Source organism: Lepisma saccharinum, chromosome 1, assembly GCF_977018435.1.
Source record: "Lepisma saccharinum chromosome 1, izLepSacc3.1, whole genome shotgun sequence".
Taxonomy (NCBI): Eukaryota; Metazoa; Arthropoda; class Insecta; order Zygentoma; family Lepismatidae; genus Lepisma; species Lepisma saccharinum.
In genome coordinates this window covers 1,339,223-1,361,335 of record NC_139229.1, presented here as the reverse complement: position 1 = coordinate 1,361,335, position 22,113 = coordinate 1,339,223, and the positions used below count along the sequence as shown (strand labels likewise).

The following is a 22,113-nucleotide window of genomic DNA, read 5'->3' as shown; positions in this document are numbered from 1 at the left end:
ATAGCATTGAAATCATTTGATTTTGTTTGTGTCTAATTAATATGAAACCCCGAAAGGTTCTTTAAGTGATCGACACCGAAGTTTCCGGACTTGAGTCCTGGCCTAGGTGTGGTTCCTTTGTGGGCGTCCCATAATCTAATTTGTTTGAGCGTTATTCATATCATTCTCATCGTCTCAATTAGCCGAAAGTGTCAGCAACGTAAAATAACAAAAGGCAACATTTCGGAGCACATTAATACAGGATTTCATGTTAAAATATCCGGGAAAATCGCACAGAAAACCCGGAAAAGTTATGGTATTTGCCCTCCCAGGCGGAGTGGTTAGCATATCGTGCTAATTCGATATTACATACTCTATTTTCTTGTTTCTTCACGTTACACATTTTTTGCAAAATAATGAAATGGCTTTAAAGAACAGGAATTGTGAACGGTAGCGACGGCAGAAGACAGACAGAAAAGAGTGCACAAAGTTTTAGCCGACCTGCGTGGAGGAGCGCTTAGCACAGGGGTCCTGCGTTTGAATCCCGGCATGGGTGTTTGCGAGTGTCCATTCATCATATCAACACTCATCTCCGTCTTCGCGATTAGCCAAAAGTGGCAGAAGAAGCTAAGTAAAATAAACCAAATCAATCGATCAATCTTCTTCGTGAAAGAGTTTCTACTTTTCTGTCGCACATTTAAAAAATATATATACAGAAAGCATAATCACGTGACCTTCCGTAACTAGGTTCTCAAAGGAAAGCCACTTTTACTTGCTATTACAGGAGGAAGGATGCATTTTTCCATTCCGAAACTGAGTAATTTGAGCAATTTCCACGATAGCTGACCTGCATTTCCCTCGCTTTCCATCGCCTCCGTTGCGCAACCTGACCTGCCGAAATCGAACAATCGGCAGCGTTCGTTCCAGAGCCTCACTTTTCGTTACCTTGACCAGAAACCGCAGACTGGGTCAGCCCCGGAGATAAGCACGATGATCTGGTCCCTTTCGAGAGTTACTGCGCTTTTACACTTGCACTTCTCCAAGAGGAAGGATTCGCACACATTCCACATAAATTGCACGCTTGTCGTTTTGCTTGCTTCGTCTATCTTCGTTCGCTAATGGAAATATCCAGGGGCGCCTTGCTAGTCGTTTTGATATAGGGTAATGTGTCGTTGCGAATCACTCTCGCAACCGTTTTTAAGCGCAGCATGACAGTGACACGACAGGAACGTCGTAGATCGTCGGAAATTAAAACTTTAATCCAGTCTGATATGGCATTAAGCAATTCGAGTCGACGCGACACAATCTAGACACTTAGTATCCTATGTGGTAATTGACCTGCAATGTTTCTTTAGTATTTTTTGCACACTTGCCTTGTAACCTACAGCATGTAAATCCCCCCCCCCTTTTTACACACTCAAATGCATTGTTAATATTGGTCAACATGCAAGCAATTTATAACTGATTGTACAGCGCGAGCAGAAGTGAGTCGGATGGATGGGCTTTGAATTAGATTGAACCACCAGCCTCTGTAAAGCAAGGCAACCCACATCACACAACAAACTGACAAATATTGAATTCTTGGACTCTTAAACCACTGTTTCTAGTTTCTAAATTGTACCCACGTTTCAGACACTCGTGTATTTGTTTATATCGTGTCATCTGGCAGTAGTCCCCGGACACAGGGTGTGTTTGAGGAAGGTGGTAGGATAATATATCTGTGCCCGAGGCTCCGCCTCGTCTAGTAGTCTGGGCAAGACATGTTTTGGGTTTTACAGGAAACCTGCTTATCTGTAATAAATAAGTTTAGCGAAAACAAATTTAGCGTTGTTATAGAATTATTGAAGTACTCGCTGAAAATCATACACTGTATTCTTAACTGGAAGACAGCGAAAAGCCTACTGTCTAATTGATTGTTACCGATATTTGGGTTGTCTCTGTTTCATGATTTGATAACTAAAGAATTCTGCTGATCATATCATGGTACCTGTGGAAAACTCATGCGTGAGTGAGTAGCTTGATAAAACACTCCACATGCTTTCCAAAATATTGCGTCGTGTTGGCAGTTTTAATCTCTCCCTTTCCTTCGAACGTGAAATTGAAACTATCCTTCAAGTTAGGCAACGTGCCAAGTCGCTGTGTCTTGCGGGTTACCTACCCCGTAGGATTGGACGGCTGATTAAAATTCCAAGTTGTTTGTGTTCCCTCAGAATTTCAACCACTTTTGTTCGCTAACAAAAGATTGAAGAGCCACCCTCCGTGGCGGAGAATTTAGCACAGCACGCTACGACGCCAAGAATCCTGGGTTCGAATCCCTGCCTGGCGTGGGCGTTTTTATGAGTGTCCCTTAATCAATTTTATCACATCATCGTCTTCGCCATTAGCCAAAAGTGGAAGAAAAGCTAAGTAAAATAAAACAATTAATAAAAAGTATATTTCCAATTAAATGAATTGAAATTTTTTTTCGGTGTGTCAGCACTTAGGTTATTTTGCACCCGTCACGGTGTCCAGCCTCTTACCATAACTGTAATGTAATCTCGGACGACTAAAATATTCTTACCTGGGTTTAAAGCTGAGGCTGTAAAGAGGCAGATATAAGGAGAAAAAAACAGGACAACACACACGCAGCAGTACAGAGGGTGATTATACTGGTCGTAGGACCAAACGCCAGAGCCTCGTTTGTCTGCAGAATGCAGTCCAGGGTTTACTACGTGGAAGTGAGGTTGGCATTTGGGTGTACTATTTGGAAGGGTCACCCCTTACACAAGCGGACCCGCAGGATTTTTCTCATGAGGGCAGAGTCACAGAAACTTTCATTATTATTATTATTATTATTATTACTATTAATATTATTGTTGTTATTATCCTTATTTACTGCTATTATTGTTTTAATTATTATTATTGCATTACCATTACTACTACTACTGCTTATGTTTATTTAAACTACATACTTTTGTAATTTCCATATTCTGTATATCTATATACAATTTTCATAACTGTATACTTAGCATTGATTCATGTAGGACGAAAAGCTGTTTTTTGTAAAGTAAACCGTAAGCTTAAATCTAACCCTACTTCAAATAATAATAATAATAATAATAGTTGCTGTAACTTACGGCCTGTAAGTCACAGAATAGAATAAAAACACTAAGATGTTTTATATCTTAATAAACTGCCTTGGTCAGCATCTTAGTGTTTTTAATATGGAAACAAACTTAATTATATTAGAAAATAATACTTTTTGTTATAAAATATCTTTACAATTCCACCATTCGAATTATATTAAATCTTTCTAGAAATCTCAGGTTGGGCAAGTGCCCCCCTGGCCCCTCACTGGGGCCGCTCATGCCCTTACACCCTAGTATATTTCCAAGAAATAACAGAATCCACGGGAGGGAAATTTTTGAAGTGATACAGCTCGTCCACCGTAGCGAAAAGTTACCGCCTGGAAAAAGAAATGAAGAAACGGAGTAGAAAGTTGGAGATGTCGCGGGAAGCACAACTATTTCCGCAAAAAAGTTGCCCAGTCCCGTTTTCTTGTGCAGCGTTTCATAATGGCCTCTGGTCGCTTTGGCTGTTTTCGGTTTCGTTTCGCAGATCTTCCTCAGCGGGAAAAGAAAGCGAGCGATTTCTGTGGCAAAGATAGCGTCGACCCAGTTAGTGCGATTAGAAAGTTAAGTTTGCCGTCCATCCCTCGCTGTGATCCACGACGCGGTAGAAGCAGCATTTTTGCAAACGGAAAATGCGATTTCACTCTGCAGTGTTGCCACTCATTTTTAAACATCTGCAGTCTCCGTCGAAGAATAATAAAGAGTTCTTGTCCAGTGCTGTTTATTATTTTATTGTAGCGTGACGAATATCCTGTCGCTATATGCTTAGCGATAGCGGATGTTTTCGAAAACAGATTTATCTTCATGATATTTTGTGACAGACAGTTTTCCTGCGAGTTTGTTTTAACAGACGCTTCAGTTTCTTGCAAGGAAGGGTTGCAGGATGTGGCAACTTGTACAGTCATGGACACGTCTGGGTTGCTTTAACTTTTAATGAGGCCGTTGCAACCCAGAAATATCCATGACTGTATTTTATTAGATTTCTGTCGTGTTCGTCGTCGCCTTGTAATGAATGGGTCCCGGGTTCGAAACCCGCTGGAGCCAGACAGTCGTTCGGATCCTACTTTGAAACAAAAAAAAACAAACACTCATTTCTGTCGTGTTCATAAGACGAGCATCAAACTTTACTCATATGTACTGGTAAACTTACGCCAACATACTCAGTATATGATAAAGAACCAATGTCTCCTCACCGAGTTTTTCCATGCTAACGAGGCTATGGTGCCTGGACGTACATCATGTGTGTAAGGTTGCGTGTGTGTTGGACGCCTCTTTACAGCATCAGTTTTTATCAAGAGTTGTAATAACGTTAAATTTTACATGTGTTTTACATAATACTTGATAAGAACCTCTCCATAAGATTCGTTTTAGTTATGATGAGTTATTCTAATTTGCTGACTCAAATTATCTGTTGCGTATGTTAAGGTTGTATCCATGTAGTAGGAACTTGTACAAGGCTGCCTGTAAGCTTCAAAGTGTGATGGTCTCCCCCGTTGTTTTGTGTTGTTTTTTATCCGTCACTACACTGGGGCTTTCCCCAGTGGAGAATTATTACACATTGGTTCGGATCCCATTTTAAAACTGTAGGACCAGTATTTGTGCACAAAGTGGATTAAAATAAACTGTCGCTACACTTGATGACTTGTTCCTCTCATCATTTCCAGGGATTTTTTCTTCCCCGTTTTAAATTCCATGCGTTGTGGAATACGATCCCCCAAGACCTTTTGTTTGATTCGACGTAACACACTTTAAATCCGCTTCTACCAGTGTCACTGCACAAAAATTCACCCTTTCGATGTCAAAGTCCATTTGAACAGCAACGAAACGTTTCAATTCCGCTAAATTGCAAAGCAGCCCTGTAGAGGATTTCCGTGATAAGTATGATTACTACTCTAAAGGGGTATAGTGGTCAAACCCTCTGCTTGGAAGTACCACTATAACTTTCGGTCGTGTGAACGTGCCCTGAAAGTTTTGTCTACCCTCGTACAAATAAAGAAAAAACATCAAAGTAAAATATAATTTCAGCAGAGAGAACTGTGTTTCGGTCACTTTTTAATCCCGTTTGGTATACCATTAAGTAATTCCTGACGATGTGATACAATTTGAAGATAATAGAACACAACCCCTATATGAAAATTGCGTAATGTTAACGCAATGTTTTGCGCGTACCACAAGTTGAGTACCGCTACCCTGAAACGAATACAGTGCTCGTCGCTTTTCTCTAGAGTACTGGACGGTATCGTAACGTCACGTTGACTTGGCAACACTGTTGATAGCCACTTTATCGTATAATTTAATTGATCCATTCGTAATCGTATGTACAAGAGTGTGAGGTGTATGTGGAAAAACGTTGAACCTCCGGAACTCCCCGAACTTCGGTGTAGAGGTGAAATAGGGAAGTTGCCCAATATGCCCTGACCTTTGGGGTAGTCGGAAATGAAAGGCGTGTTGGAAAAACAAAACGGTGCAATAAAAAAGTATACGGAATACCAGTAGCAGCAACGTTGCGATGGAGTTTTGCGTCCAGGAAAACGATTATCAATCTTCGTTGCATGCCCACGGCTGTAGTAATCCCGCTCGCAGTGTTGAGTTTGTTCGGTTGCGTGTTCAGGTGATTGAGACTGCAGGCGCGATGCGATGTACGTTACGAGGCTCGTTTGTAAGATGCATCAGAGTTGCCAGAAGGATCACGGAAAACCATTACCGCCTCACCGTTTCAAAACGTCCCCGCAAAATCACGGGGTCGGGTACTGTGAAGTTTTTCCTCTTGTGCTGTCAAAGTGGCATTTTCAGATGATTCCTTGATGTAATACGTAAAACATTTATTTCTATACTTGATATTAGGTAGAATATGATTATAAGTGCGGAAATAGGTGTGAATCCACACACACAATTCTACAGTAGACTGTGTTGGGCATTTCCCCCCCTCGTAAAAGTATAGTGCTTGCTAATGTTTTCGTTTTGTGATGTAGAGGTCTGGTGTTCGCTTCTTTGCAAAGGCAATTTTCTTCCTCATCAGACTTATTTTATTTAAACACGCACATGAAGAAGGCGATAATGGCTACAACTAATTCTATTCTGAAAGTATCGGAGTTTATTGATTTTTTTTCCCTCACGACACGGGACAAACTAATATTTTCGAAACGAGACGGAACATACCTAAGTCTCGTCCCTTGGGCAACGCTAGAATAATCCTTATTTGAAGGTAATATACGAGTAGATGTCATGTTGTTGCACGTGTTGTATCAAAGGTTTTTGAATCAACTTACTTTCTGATGCAATTTTGTTTCATTGTTCGAACTCTGTATTGTAATGATTCATTTGGGTATAGGTACTATTTTTAGTATTCTCATGGTGTCGTGTACAGTGTGACATTTGAAACGTTTACAGACGCTACTCTTGAAGAAATTTTATTATTGATATTATATAAGCCATACATGTAGTGCCGACCTTCGTGATGGAACGGTTAGCACAACGCCAGAGTCCCCGGGTTCGAAATCTGTCCTGGGTGTTCTTTGAGAATGTCTGTGAATGTCCCTTCGTCAATTTCATCATATCTCGTCACTCAACCTCATCGTTACGATTAGCCAAGACGGCAGAAAAGCGACGCTAAATAAAAATCAATTAATATTCCCCTAAGAGTAAAAAATTAGAACCGGAATGATCAATTCTCCCTTCATCCCCCTTCAAATGTCATCCTGATTTTGCTTAAGCCTTCATTTTTATAACCCCGTGCCATGACTCATTATGCCTTGTAATAGTCTTGTATGATTAATAAACCAAAGCCTGATGTTCTTTGTTTTGTGTTTGCAGGCTGCCGGTGGTGAGCGAGTGTACGCCGCAATCGGCGCGGGGCAGTTCGAGCACGAGCAGTATGGCGGTGTCCCGCGTTCCTAGTCCACCCCCGCCGGAAGTAAACACACCCGTTGCTGAGAATTGGTGTTACACGCAGGTAGGTGCCGTTGCCATCTTTAATAGTAATAATAATAATAATAATAATAATAATAATAAGGCCTCTTGTAGCTGCAGGCTTGCTTAATTCACGGAGAATAATCGATGCGGAAGGGGTGAACTTCAGGTTTATACCTATATTGCAGGTATCAGAGGGCGTTAATTAAAAGTTATGTTGTCTGCTTCTATTGACATCAAGTGGTGTAACGCCCACTACAGGGAAACGCGCGGAATTTCCGTGCCAGAATTCTGCAAGTTATCTTAAAGGTTATCGTCCATTGAGACGCCGAAAACGCGTCGCGTTTCTCTGCTTCTCGGTGGGCGGCAAGCTTTATGGTCCAAGGTTTTTCCTCAGTGACATGAAAGGGTGAGGTTTATGAGGATATATTACGTGTACGCTGACATCCGTGGAGGAGTGGTTAGCATAGCGCGCTACGACGCCTGGGGTTCCGGGTTCGAATAACAGCCTGACAATGGATGTTCTTTGTGAATGTCCCTTCATTAATTTCATTATATCATTGCTCATCTTCATCTCCGCAATTAGCCATATGCAATGGCGTGGCCAGGGGGTGTTGTTTGGGGCATAACCTCCTTAGACGCAGTACTCCTTAAAAAAACAACCTGAAAGGCAGGAAAAGGTGGCAAAATAAGAACTGACTACGAACAAAAGTGTACCTAAGCATCCCCCCCCCCCCCAAGCCTTGGAAAATCCTGGGTACGCCACTGGCCAAAAGTGGCAGAAAAGCGAAGTAAAATGAATCAATCATAAAGCTTACGTTGTAAACAATATGAATGTTTCCTCTCGGACCAACTTTGTATCGACGTACCAAGTATTAGAAGGGTGCATGCCACTACATGGTGCGTTTCAAAGTGAAGCGGGTGCAAGGTGAATAGCCTGCCTCTCGGTTCACTCGGGGGGGGGGGGGGGGGAGAGCGAGAGCACGGCATGATACGTTGACCCGCCGGACGTAACGTCCGTGCGTGCTGAATCTCCATCCATTCTGGTACTAGGAGACAAGTGTTGCCAACTCGAGGGGATTGCGTGCTTTCTCTGCCGTGTTCATTCAGACAGAAACACGAGAGGTGACCCTCTATTTGTCGTGCTACCAGCGGACACATTTATTGCTAGACACACAACCAGGCTTGAACTTTCCGAGCGGCTTCTCGTTGGGTAATGCACGGTCGAGGCATCGAGCCCCGTCGGCGCTATGATCGGACTTCCAGACCGGAGACCGCTGCTCTTCTTTTCAGTATACAGTCCTCGCCATTTAGGAACATCGCCTCTCTCAACAGCTAATTATTACTATACACAATTATTCCTAATTTCAAAACTAACTAATAAAAATTCATGTAATATCGTATCTGTTACCTCTTTCATTCCAACAGAATTTTGCCGATCTCCGTGGCCGAGTGGTTGGTTCTAGGTATGGCCAAATCCGGATAAAATTTTATCTAGACATCGGATATTCTGATATCCAGGTATTCTAATTGTTCGGATTATCCAGATATCCAAATTTTTCGATATCGCAATGTGTCCTATCAACATATTCCTCATATTCGTATTTCACAGGACAAAGATTCTACAAATCCTTCATTAAATCTGTACTATCCGGATATCAGAATTATCTGGCTATCCGTACTAATCGGATTATCCGTCCGGATGTCCGTTATCCGAATTTTGTTACCATCCCTAGTTAGCATATCGCGCTACGACGCCGAAGGCCATGGGTTCGAATCCCGGTCTGGGCATGGGTGTTCCTTGTGAGAGTCCCTTCATCAGTCTCATCATATCATCACTCATCCTCAATTTTGCGAATAGCCAAAAGTGGCAGAAAAGCGGAGTTAAATAGATCAATCAATTAACCCAACAGATTTTTTTAAAATTCTCGTCCCACAAGTTTATGAGACATGACCGGACGACACGATACCATCTTGGAGCTTTGCTGGTTAGTACCCTCAAAAGTAATAAATATTAGCAGGCCGTATGGCACTTTGTTTCCTAAAACTGCTTCCACAGTGAATGCTTTCTGAAACAATGGCTATGGTAATTTTCCATGTAGGGCGTGACAGCAGTTCATGGGCAGACACCGTGCTCGCAAGGTCATTGGAAGACGGGTAAATCCCAGATGTACGTTTGTTTGTGTGATACGAATTATCAGGAAAAAGGTGCGTCAGTATTGGCCGTGAAAAGCTTCGACCTGTTAGTCGAATTTATTGGTAAAACTGTATGGTATGTGTACATGCAACGAGTGTTCGCTGATTCAGCGGCTCAACGGGGAAGGCAAGTTCTGACATGTTTGATCAAATCGCATTTCGCTTTTATTTCAATGGATCGTTGATTCAGCGGAGCGGATGAAATGAATTCTGAAAACGGGAACTGATTTGGAGTTGCAAAAAATTTACCAATGACAACTAAATACAACTGTTTCTTTTTATGATGCAATCCGAAGTAGATAGGGATTGTATCGAGTACAGCGCCTTGAATAACGTAGTGTGGAAAACGGCACAGTTCTGCGCGCTCTGGTTGGTTCCACTCGAAAATGATCAGCTAGAGGCGCTGGTGTTGAACCCGGTGCTTGGTTTCGTCTGCTTATAATGGAAGTAAATGGAGTTTTCGCTGCAACGTCTGATTCTTTTACATGAAGCATTGCTATGAATGTGATAATTGCTATGATATTTGGTACAGTGCTCGCGAAGATATTAACGAACATTCTAGACAGTCGACGACGTCCTGTTATCGTCATACTTTCGTTAATAATACGGGAGAAAAAATACGCGTGGAATGCTCTTGGCAACTAAATTTTTGTGTATGAATTAGGTTCATTATTATTATCAACATCATCATTTTCTTTAAAGATATACACACTGAAGCATTTGTATTTAGGATATTTACTCTCTCTTTTCTTCCGCTTTAAACTAATCGCGGCGATGATGATAATGATCATACCATGAAACGACAAGGGGTACCCCACAAAACTTTCTTAGTGCCATCGACATGAGTGTAAGGAAACTTTCAAACCAATGGGACAAGCGACACAGGATGTTAACACTGTCACACTAGTGACACACACTTCCAGACTGTAAAATAGCATTCATTCGCTGCTAATTGTGCGAACAACAGATAGGCGACACGAAAAACCGCACATTACAACAACAGATCTAGGCGACACGATAAGTCACACGTGTCGCTTTGTCGCTTGTGCGTCGCTCAAACTGGGCCATTTTCTCAATAGCTTGCAACATGTTGCCGTGGTTTGTTGTTCGCGCATCCGCGATGCAATGAGTGTCTTGCTTTAGGGAGATTGTGCACCAAAACGACAAGGGGCACGCGACACTTATCCCTTGAGGATTTCACCAACCTAACGCTGGCCTGTGCTTCCCGTCATGCCGCTACGATGTGAAATGTTGCTCTTGATTGGTTCGTTTCCAAGCAACATGTGTCGCTTCGGTGTGAAAGTTGCCTTGGACCGAAGGACCCGTGTCGCTTTGGTGTGAAATCTCCTTGAGGAAACGGTGCAGTCAGATCTTGTGTCCCTACGGTTCGAAAGGCTGCACTGATTACGGACTGCTCGCTTCCAAGCGACACTTGTGGTTTGTCGCCTCGGTATGATATATCTCTCAGGATACTATTTATATTCTAATAACATAGAAAAATAAAACTCTAGTACACAATCCAACACCTGACGTCCGGAATCACTTTGCGATGTTTCTTCTTGTGTTACGCACGTATGCTATTTATTTATTAATTTTATTTTACTTTTCCTTCCAAATTAATGTCATTTCGTGACTGCAAATCACTCCACAAATATAACTGTTTCCATCAATTCACGTACCGCCTTTCAAGACAAACAAATCTACATAATATATTCTAAAACTAACACAGCCGCATTACTTTCATAAGAAAATTAGCACCGACATTGATCGCACTGCCATCTATGTTTCTCATCCGTCTGGGGAACCAGTTTCTTGGGTCGTTTTCCACACTACGTTATTCAAGGCGCTGTCGAGTCAAGACTTGTCACCTATCAGAATCCAGTGTCGTTTGAGAAGAGGTTTCAAGGTCTGTAAGGTTTCAAAAGTTTCAAAAGTTATTGTAAGTTTCAGAAGTTTCTCTTAAGGTTTCAAAGGTTTCTCTCATGTTTAACCGTATAGGCTTTCATATCGTATGTAGGTCATTTAGGGAAGGTACATTTCTCAATAACGATTTTAACTCTTGGTTCTGACGCCACAGACCCAGGGTTTTTTTTTTTCTGGATGTATGCAACCACGTTGCAAAGGTTCAAAGTTACCACTGCATTAACTTTCAAATCACGATAAACTAAATATATGACCTATCCATAAATTCCGGTGCCTGAATAAGTTACATAAAATAATTAGGGGTTCAAATATCTTAAATTATATAGTTTACCAAAGTCTCGATCGACTCATTATGGGCCTTCCCGATGGCGCATTGGTAACGTCGTCGCCTTGTAATCAAAGGGTCCCGGGTGCGATACCCAGTGGACGCACGTAGTGGTTCGAGCACTTTCAACTAGGTCCAGTCTCGATAAACCTTTCCATGCATAAAGTGGACTTAAAACAAAAACTCATTATGGTCTCGACTTTTAAAAAGATTGTGTCTGATTCACAATCCGGTTTCGAAATCTTGGAAACAGCGACGATGGGACTTGATGTGTCACCCAAGGAATAGCCGCTTGGCCGGCCTTGCCTTTCGAAGGGCTGTTGCACCACTGCGTGCAGTTAGTTCCAGTTTATATTAGTTTTTAGTGTCCCTGTGTGGCAGATCCCTACGATCGCACTACCACACACTCAAACCACTTCAGATTTTATTGGATTTCTTCCTGTGCTCCCAAAACACATACCAGCGATCGAACCACACATGCACACCTGCCTATGGAATGAACTACCTCCGTCCCCACCTATCATTATACCGCCCACGAAGTTATTGTTACTAAGTCAATCTAAAATTTCGGGCGTGAAGTTTCCACTTGGAAAACGCCAGAGACCGGAAGGCAGGGAGGGGATGGAATTCGTGCGTTCGAAACCCCCATTGAGGTGGGAGGACTGACCTTCTCTCACTCCTGGATTGGCGTCCACTTCGCTATATAAACAGCTTTTGAATGAGTCACGTGAGTTTCATCCCACGTGTTCCCGGTAGCTTTATTGCAGCAATAGCAGGGCCCAGCAAGTCTGTACTTGCAAGTGATGACTTTCGGAAACTAAACTTGCGCAGTGATTCGCATCAAAATTTCAACTGTAGGTCCAATCCCGATTAGCCTATCTGAGCGTAAGGTGGACTTCCAACAATTTTCTAATTCCAATTTTTCGGTCGATTTTTCATGATCAAATTACTTTTGGCCCCGAAAATATCAAGATTCCATTCTTGACACGAATTCGTTCCCTGCTATACGTTAGATTGTATGGTTCTGCGAAGCGTGGAAGGGTTTTGGGTCCGCGACTATGGCATGGAGGTTGCTCGGTGGCGTGCCCAGGATTTTCAAAGGGGGGAGGGGATTACATATCCTTTTTTGTTAGTATGCAGTCCTCATTGTGCCATCTTTTCTGCCTTTGTGGTTCTTTTATTTATATAGAAATACTCCCAGCCGATCACGCCACTGATGTTGCTCCTCGTCTCTGGCCGCAGACAGGCAGAAAAGTGCGCGAAGTAACAAAAATAGAATGGCTGCATATTTTGAGAAATTGTGGTTTCATCCCCGTCATAGCTGTTCTCGATCCGTCAGCCGCGTGCGCTTTTAACCCATACAGTCAGCGTCGAGGCATTTCTTTGTTTATAACACGTCTATTTTTATGGGCATAGAGGCCGGTGTTCAGTGGCAGAAGAATAGTGCGTACAGAAATCACAGTTAAAGGATGCCAAGCTCGGCTGAAATTTTCAATCTTTGGTTTCGGTATTTTGTTATATTTATAATATCCATTACCTAAACTTTTCAAATGCTCATGCCTTTATGTCCAGAAAGTTACCTGAACTGAAAATATAACATAAACTTTATTGCTAAAAGCCCCGAAGTACGACTTTCATTAGGTATTTCAGAAGAAAAAAATTCTTCCGCAGCAAAGTGTCGTTTACATAAATAATAATAATAATCTCATAAGATCAAATATAAACTGAGATAATATTCTTTGGAACATTTGCACAAGCATGATTTTGTGAACAATGAACAATATTTGGTGAAAAATTGAAAACCCTAAATATCATCAAAAATGGAAGAAGAGACCAGTGTAAAAATATAACTTCGTAAAAATCCGACTATTTTGTAAATTTCTTTCTAAATTAATCTTAGTTGTGGAAGCAAATGAACGAAGTTAGTATGTAATGCAAGGATAAAATTCGCGAACATTTGCTTCACTTTATCATATATGTTTAAACCTGTAATAACCAAATTAACTGTAGAAATGTACAATTTTACTTTGAACGCAATTCGTACCGCGAATTTTCAGGTCCGTAGTTATTCTGGAAAAGTCCCGGTAGTGATAAGCAGGAAATGTCCCAACCTTGATATTTTCAAACATGGGTATTTTACGGTTCTTTCGCCCGGCATGGTTCTAGGAAGTTAACACGACGGAAGCGAAGTGGATTGTTTGACAGATGACTTTATACCTCCTGCTTATGTTATCGGTCGCGTGGCCTTATCTTGCAACGTCTTGTACAAAGTTGTACTGACTCGCTGTGAAGTTCCCAGTCATTGAATGCTGAAAAAGACAACTTTGTGTCGCTGTTTTAACAGGTCCAGGAACCCTTAAATTCTAATCGGTTCTGCAACAGGACGGGAACCTATTTTCTAGTATAATTTACATTCGGTCCAATTGCGTATTGTTTTATTAAAATAAAGTTCTTGCACCGTATTTAAATTGATCTCTTTAAAAAGGTTCCTGGACCGTATTTAAATTGATCCGGAGAAAAGGTTACAGATAGAACGGTTTTTTACGGTCCAAAACCCCTTTACGCTTGCTGATTTTCTCTCCTGGACCGGAATTGAATTTATTTAAATTTTCTGGACCTTTAACAACCCTGGTTTCAAGTACTAAGTAGTATGCATGTGTGTTTTATTCTACGAACTAAAAAAAAACCCAACAAGTTTGGTGTAGATGGGAGACTATTGTGTAGCTCTGCTGTCAGTTGGCCAGTGAAGACGAAAGTTCTCTTCCAAAATGTATAACATTCACGGTTTGAAGGGCAGAAGATGCATTTATACAAAAAACAAACTGAACAGCTGTGAAGGAAGACTTGGATTTTGCATATTATTAACATTTGCTTTAAGATTCCAGTTCCTTACCTATTTCCCTTTACGCACGAATTTTTGCCTCCAAATTTCCTGGCAGTTGTTTTCAACAGCAAAAAGAAACTGGGTGTAATTGTCGATCTCGCTTCCTCGTGGTACACCCTGGACTGCATTCCTGCAGACTAACGGGCCTCTGGCGTCTGGACTCGCAGCCGGTATAATCCTCTGTTATGGGTTTTGTTGTCCATATGCATGGACGTCCGGAAGGGGGGAGGGGGCAAAGATGCTGCATCTCGTATCCACATCCTGAGTTCTTTTTGGTCATTTCTACGGATGGACGATGTAGGAAATTTGATATCACGATATATCGTCAAGAAAATATCGTGACGATATATCGTCTAGTTGATATCGCCTGGACGATATTTTTTTCAATATCGCTATATATCGTCTGGACGATATAACGCCCAACGACACTCGTTTCCTTTCTGTTCATTTTCGCTTGCGTATGGAGTTCTCTTGACATTTCCCCGCCATAGGGGCATAGAGCGTACTCGCGGTAACCTTGTAGGAAACATGTTCACCTTGTACCGCGTTGACCTCAAGGTACTTCCGAGCTTGTTGGAAGATCTTTCGTCCGTTATTTCTTCCTTCCTTCCGAACGATGAGCACAGAGGGCGCCCGAGGATAGGGTGTCTCAAATGTTCATGGCCACCCTCTGACGCATGCGCTCATTCCGAGAATACTTGCACAGTCTATATTCAAGGTTAGACTTTATTATATGTATTTCTCAACCGTGCTGATTAAGCAATACGAAGATGTGTTGCGTGGAAGGGATATTGTGATTATACACAGATACATTGAAGTCCATTTTGTACTCGGGGACAGGCGAATCAGGACTGATCGCGCTGTAGTTTCAGGACCAGGCAAATCCTGGAGGGGACAGGGGTGATTTGACCCACCAACAATCTTGGCATTGTTGAAAAATTTCCGGAGAAAGGGAGCTTTTTGTTACAACAAAACATGAGCAATTAGTTTTGACTTCAAATGAATTTTACAAAGGACGAAAAAAACACACACACACACACACACACACACACACACACACACACACACACACACCCACGCACGCACGCACGCACGCACGCACGCACGCACGCACGCACGCACGCACGCACGCACGCACGCACGCACGCACGCACGCACGCACGCACGCACGCACGCACGCACGCACACACACACACACACACACACACACTCTCTCTCTCTCTCTCTCTCTCTCTCTCTCTCTCTCTCTCTCTCTCTCTCTCTCTCTCTCTCTCTCTCTCTCTCTCACTTTCAAGAGACCATTAACAGATCTATACCAATAGTATTTATACAAATGAAAGTAAAACAAGACAGATATAAATATGAAATTATTTCACTTTAGTAATAGAAAGCAAAAACTAAACAAAAACTATTTCATTTAAACTATATTACATATTAAAACTATTTCATTTTTTTGTATTTTTTTACATCCTTAACTAGTTAGTAAGGGAATTAATTTGCTACTTTAGAATGTGTGTGTGTGTGTGTGTGTGTATATATATATATATATATATATATATAATAGTAAGAAATTAATTCCTTTATATGTATTTAATAATAATGTATTTTTAAATATTTAGTAATTTATTTTAGATCTAACAACATTATAAATATGTATATCATATAATAATTATATGTATTGAGAGTGGCAAGTTTTTAATATACGAAATATTGTGTATACCACCTCCCAGAAAGCAGCTATGCACTTTTACAGTTGCAGCCCCTCCCGAGGATAGGGTGTCTCAAATGTACTGCGTACGCCAGTGGTAAGAATTTATTCATTGCGACGTTATGAAACGAAAGCAAAATTTATATCACTGTAAACAAGGCACAAATTGGCAAGATGGATGTCTGTTAATCCAAGATAAAAGGCCAGATGACATTTAGATTATTTCAGATGATAAACCTCGCGCCCATTGTTTAGAAGCCAGCACGTATGACGCTTCTGCCCGTTCATTGTTGGGAGTGATGCACCCTGTGGGGAGCTAAGTGTTATGCTTGGCGCCGTTTGGTTGGAACTTTTGCGCGAGTTCACCAAGATTTCTTCTTTTTCTTTCGCGCAGGATTTTGAACTTGAGGAATCGGGCTGTTCTTCATGCATTGCAATTATATTCTTGTATTAAACGACAAAGGAAATGGCATTTTTTTCGGAGCAGCGTGCCAGACTGAAAACAGCGTTTCGACTTCAACCTCTACTTAAGAGGGAGGGGATACATAAGCTTCGTTGGCTTCACACATCAGCTGGAGGAGTACAAGAAAAAGGGACCCATTCCCTTCTTTCTCTCGTGTGTGTGTGTGATTGAGAGAGAGAGAGATGTGATGCATATTAAAACGATGCAACGAACTCTCGTGATCCATTTTACAACTATCGCAGTGACAATGCCGGGGGAGAACACTTCTCTTGTCAAGCCAGGAAACGAGTAAAATATATACAGTAGCGTGGCTGGGATTTTCGAAAGGGGTATTAAGTATCCTTTTTGTTAGCAGTCAGCCTTCATTTTGCCATCTTTTCGTGCTTTTGACATTTTTTTCACGATTATTGAGCTAAAGGGGGTTTATGACCCCAACAACCCCCATTGGGCACGCCACTGGATATGTAATTAAATGCTCCGCTCGCCAAAATACGCATTTTGAATGGTATTTATGAATATATTACCGACCTTTATGGCGGAGTGGTTATCACAGCGCGCTACGACGCCAGGGGTCCTGGATGTTCATTGTGAGTGTCCCTTCTTCAATTTCAGCATATCACTCATTCTCGCCGTCGCGATTAGCCAAAAAGTAGCAAAAATGACGCTAAATCCAATCAATTCTGGAGATACCTAAACCCTCCACACTTCGTTGTTATTATTATTGTTATTTTAGTCCTTTGTGGCACTCGCCGCTTTGCAATCAAGAGCTCTCTGGTTCGATACGTGGTGGAGACGTAGTTCACAGTGCCTCGGATTCCATTTTAAACTGTAGGTCCAGTCCCGATTAAAGTGGACTTCGATTAACTAAACCCCATCAATATCAATAACAGCCTGCCGAAAATTTTCGAAGCTTTTAGATGCATCTCGAATTGCCCTGAATTGTCGGTTGTTTTATCTTCCAAAACTAAAGATACGGCAGATTGCACATGTTCGACGATGAGCCGGTTGTAGAATGACTTAACTTTCGAGCAGGAGTTATTCTCCTAGAAGCCATCAACTCCAGGTAAGCCCAGGCACCTGGCGTCCTGGTGTGTGGGAATGAGGCAAGCGAGGTTACTGAAACCTTAATGTTCCCCCAAAATAGACAAGTGATGAATGATCTACCGCAGCTATTTCGTGTGGAGTACAGAGCGCCGCATGAACTCGGAAGTTTCTTCGATAACTCTTAACCTGATTTATCGATATTCCCAGGTTGGTATTTGTTAGGAAATTTCTTCCTGTGGTTGTACTAGTGGCATACTATATGTACAATTTCTGTAGTTGAAATTCCCCAATCACGTGACACAATGATGTTCCTTTCACTTGGTGTCGAGTTTCATTCACGTAATAATGAAACATGATCCTTCTTTAATCCGGAGCGCTCCATTGCTTATTGCTAGTATTCGCCGGCCGTAGTGAAGCATGCTGATAAAGTGTTTACTATTTGCAGATGACGGAACAGCAGTTCCGGTTTACTTGGGGCTGTCCCGATTTTGACACTCGTGAAGTCAGTCCCGCCTCTCGTCGAGATGTCTGAAGTTCCTCTACAGTAAGAGGCATGCTCTTACTGTACAGTCACCGGCAATACAAATGGGACACCTACATCCTGAAATACTAGATTTTATGTGTGTTGCGTAACTGCACGGCGCTGGTGATTTTCTCTAAAGGTCCACATATCGCCTTAGAGTTGGACAACACACACAACTCCTTGCAGGAAAGCGAGCATTTCAAGATCAAGGCATATATTTATTGCCGCTGACTGTACATCAGTGATTCGTAACTGCGAAGCGCGGGGAGTATCGAGACGGGCGTGTAAAAATCGAGACTAGAACGAGACCAAGACTTTAATACGATATTGAAAATTTTACTTCAATCAATTTACTTTACCTGATTATTTATAGCATTTTGTATACAATAATTGCAAAATCAGTCTGTTAGTGGCAATTGTGAATTCTACAACGTGGTTCCACATATATTAAGGATAAAGTAATGTTTGCGAGGTCTCGTAAGCAAAGGACTTCATTCAGATGAGTGCGAAGTCTGTCTCGTCTCGATACCACCCCTAATGGGAGAGGGTGCGTTGGAGGGAAGCAGGGTGTAAAGGTTTATCTGTTTTCAGAAACCCAGGCATTGGATAATCATGTAGTTATCCATCATGCGGATAGCAGCCAGCATAACTCACTATGAAACCATGAGCCCTTTATAAAGACACCTGAGTCCAATCTCTCTTCCAGAGTTTGATTAATTTCTGCGACGATATTTCAATTAATGGAACTTTCTGTTCTCAGTTTGTATTCTTGGTAGCCTTGTGTATTTCCATTATCAGGTTAATGTAATATAGAACGAGCGTCGGGAAATAATCCATCAGTGTACAGTTCTCGCCTTAACGTCCTTATTGAAATTCTGGATTGCAGCGAGTACGTTATCATAATGACCAGATTTAGCTTCAAAAGAGTCAAGTTGGCACCACTGTACTTAGGAGTTCCCATTTGGAAAAGTGGAAACTAGTTCGGAACAGCTGTCTGCTAATATAGACATGCACGTTCAACGCTGAAGAGTTCAGTAGCCTCCTTGTTTTTGTTTGGGATTGTTCCGAGGGGGAAGGGGGATGCGTTCGGTTTTGCCCACGTGTTTTTATAACAAGCCTAGAAACTTGAGGAGAAATTTGTAAGTATAGTTGAGAAACGTGTCGAAACAGTTAAAACTAAGGGAGTCATAAACTGGATTCTCATTTCTGGAACATTTGTTCCGTTAATGATAATGCAGAAAGATTAAGACTCCTCCAAGAGCTTTCTCTGCCTCAACTTGCTGTGTGTTTAGCTTTTGCAGAGGCGAGTCGGTGCTATTTACTCAGATAAGCAGATCGATAACATTGTTTCCGTTTGCTCTTTTTGTGGAAAGCTTCGTAGAGGGGGGAGCAGAAGGGATCGTTGTTTGGATGCCATACTTTTTGTTTTTCAATCCGTCGCGGTGAGATTGAGGTGTTCTCTCTCGAGTGCATGCATGGCTGGGTGAAAGGCCCCTCCTGGTGCAATGACCGACCGGCCGCTGACACCACAGCCACATCCTATCTTTCGTCCAACGCCTTCACCACTCGTTGCCCTCGAATACTTTCCAAGTTTTTGCTCCTATCTTGACGAGGGAGTGGAAGTGATAACCAGGAAGTGCGCGAATTGTCTTGCTGGCGAAGTGGAGGATTCTGGGATTTGCTTTCTCGAGCTTGAAATTTAGGAATTTACCTTCCCGAACCGTGGTTTGAAACTTGACTTTCTCGCTACCGCGTCTTCCACCATCGTCGGCAACTTGCATGGAAATTAGTGGTGACGTCACAGCAGACAACCGAGCACGATTGGAGTCCGAACAAGGTTGTCATGCGGTTTTGTCGTATACTGTAGCATTCCATCGCAAGGGAGGGTTCCGGGTTCGATACCCGATGGAGGCAAACCGTGGTTCTGATCCCACTTTAAACTGTAGGTCCAGTCCCGATTAGCCTTTCTGTGTATCAAGTGGACTTAAAACACCAACTGAAACAATCACTCTATCGCAAGGGATTGTGACAGGACCTATGGAGCAAAATTTTGATATGCGTATTTATAATGTTATTAAATCCAAAATAAGTTACTAAATATTTAAAAATACATTATTAAATACATATACAGGAATTAATTTGTTACTTTTATATGTTCCAGATATTTACAAAGTAGCAAACTAATTCCTTTACTAACTGGTTAAAGCTGTCAATAAATTTGAAATAGTTTTAATATGTAATCGTTGAAATGAAATAGATTTTTAATTTTTGCTTTCTATTAATGCAAATCAGTTAGATTTCGTACTTGTATTTGTCTTGCATTCTAGAGAGAGAGAGTGAGAGTGTGAGAGTGAGTGAGTGTGTGTTTTCAATATTATCCTTTAGCACTGTCTGATTTCTTCTTACACCATTGGCTTTCGAACTCCTACACCAGATATAGAGATGACACTTCTTTTCTAATCGCGACGATGATAGTGGATGGTGATTAGATTAAATCGATGAAAGGACGTTCATCAGAAAAAATACCAATGTCCATACCGGGATTCGAACCAGTGACGAGAAAGTAAATCGAACACTTAATCGCACTTGACCCATTCTCAAAGTATCTAACTGACGAATTTAACACTATCTCCTTCTAAAACTAATCTTTCCAGGATTGATTCTGTCCTCAGCTTTTTCCTCGCCATTGCTCGCCATAGAATTCCTTCTCTCAGACACCTCCATAAAACAGATATTATGTCTATTTTGAAGATCCAGTCACCACACACTCGTCACGAACTAGCAGACATGAAATTTTTGCATAAAATCATTAATGGCAAAATTAAAACAGAATTCCTTGTCAACCAATTTCATCTACGAATACCCTCACGGCCAACCCGCAACACATTCCTGCTACAAGGCTCTCTCTCTCTCCTACAGCGGTCTCTCTACTATAGGCTCCCCCACTTAATAACCTGCCTGTAAATACCGATATTTTCTTGTCAGGACACAGGTTCCGACAATCACTAAGAAGGTACGTGTAACAATTTATTTTTTTCGTCTGCCATCTTGTAGTGTCTTTTTTTTGTTGTTATTTTTATTATTGTTTTTATTTTCTTCTTGTTGCTACAGTTTCAGTATAAAATGGTCTTTCAGTACTGTATCTGAAACTTTAATTAAATAAATAAATAAATAAATAGAATTTTTCATAAGTTCCATTCCCAATGTTTCTAACTGACGAGTCGAACACAATATCTCATTCCCAATGTTCGTAAACTAACGGAACTACGCGTATCGACCAAGTTCATTGTAAGGGTACCCGAGTAAAGCCGCATAGAGGAATAAACAACTTCCGGACTTGTGTCGCCAGTTTAGTCGAGTGGAGGTGAGAGCACCGTTACGTGAGCAGCGGAGGATTATCGGAAACTTGCTATTCACGCTTCCGGTAACAAGTGGGAAGTGTTACGGGAGCCGATAAAAATTTCCATTTTTAGATGCGGTGGAAAGCCGTTTTTCCACGCGTACCGAACAGTGAGTGAATCGTTTTTTATTGCAAATGTTTAAAAAGTTTAAAACACTGCGTTTCAAACATTTTTTTAGACTTGTTTAAAACACATTTTAATACTCAATATTTGATAGTCTGTAGTTATTTGCGTGTTTTATAACTTTGTCTTTTCATTCAACCCGTGTCATTTCGTTTACTGTGCACAAAAATCTCTTCAATGGCTGAAAATTATATTCAGTTAACAAAGAAACGTATCTAATGAGTACCCGCAGGCTACGTTTAAAACACCTGCCTAAGGTTTTTTCTCTTTTTTACAAGTGTTTACTAAAACATTTTAAAAATGTAATAGTATATGGATGAACCACTTTTGTTTTTCAGTTAACTAACATACTGCACATAGTTTTTAATATCAACATTTTGTTGCATTCACGATAAAATGTCGTATTTTGTAAAACAGAGTAACTACCATGTGGATAGAGGGGGACCTGGCAACTGTGCATTAGTTGAAGCTTCTCAAACAGCCTACAAACGAGATTTAAGACTAACATAAATATAGTTGTATTTT

General features: G+C 41.4%; 1 protein-coding gene across 4 annotated transcripts in view; it reads left to right on the top strand.

Moving 5' to 3' along the window:
* Positions 1-22,113, top strand: part of rdx (BTB/POZ and MATH domain-containing protein rdx) — a 254,487-nt gene that overhangs the window by 214,579 nt on the left and 17,795 nt on the right. For all 4 annotated transcript variants that reach the window (XM_083128308.1, XM_083128299.1, XM_083128326.1 and 1 more), the window contains one exon: positions 6,903-7,041. In XM_083128308.1, the coding sequence (XP_082984434.1) occupies positions 6,903-7,041 (139 nt within the window). The remainder of the gene's footprint in view (positions 1-6,902; positions 7,042-22,113) is intronic.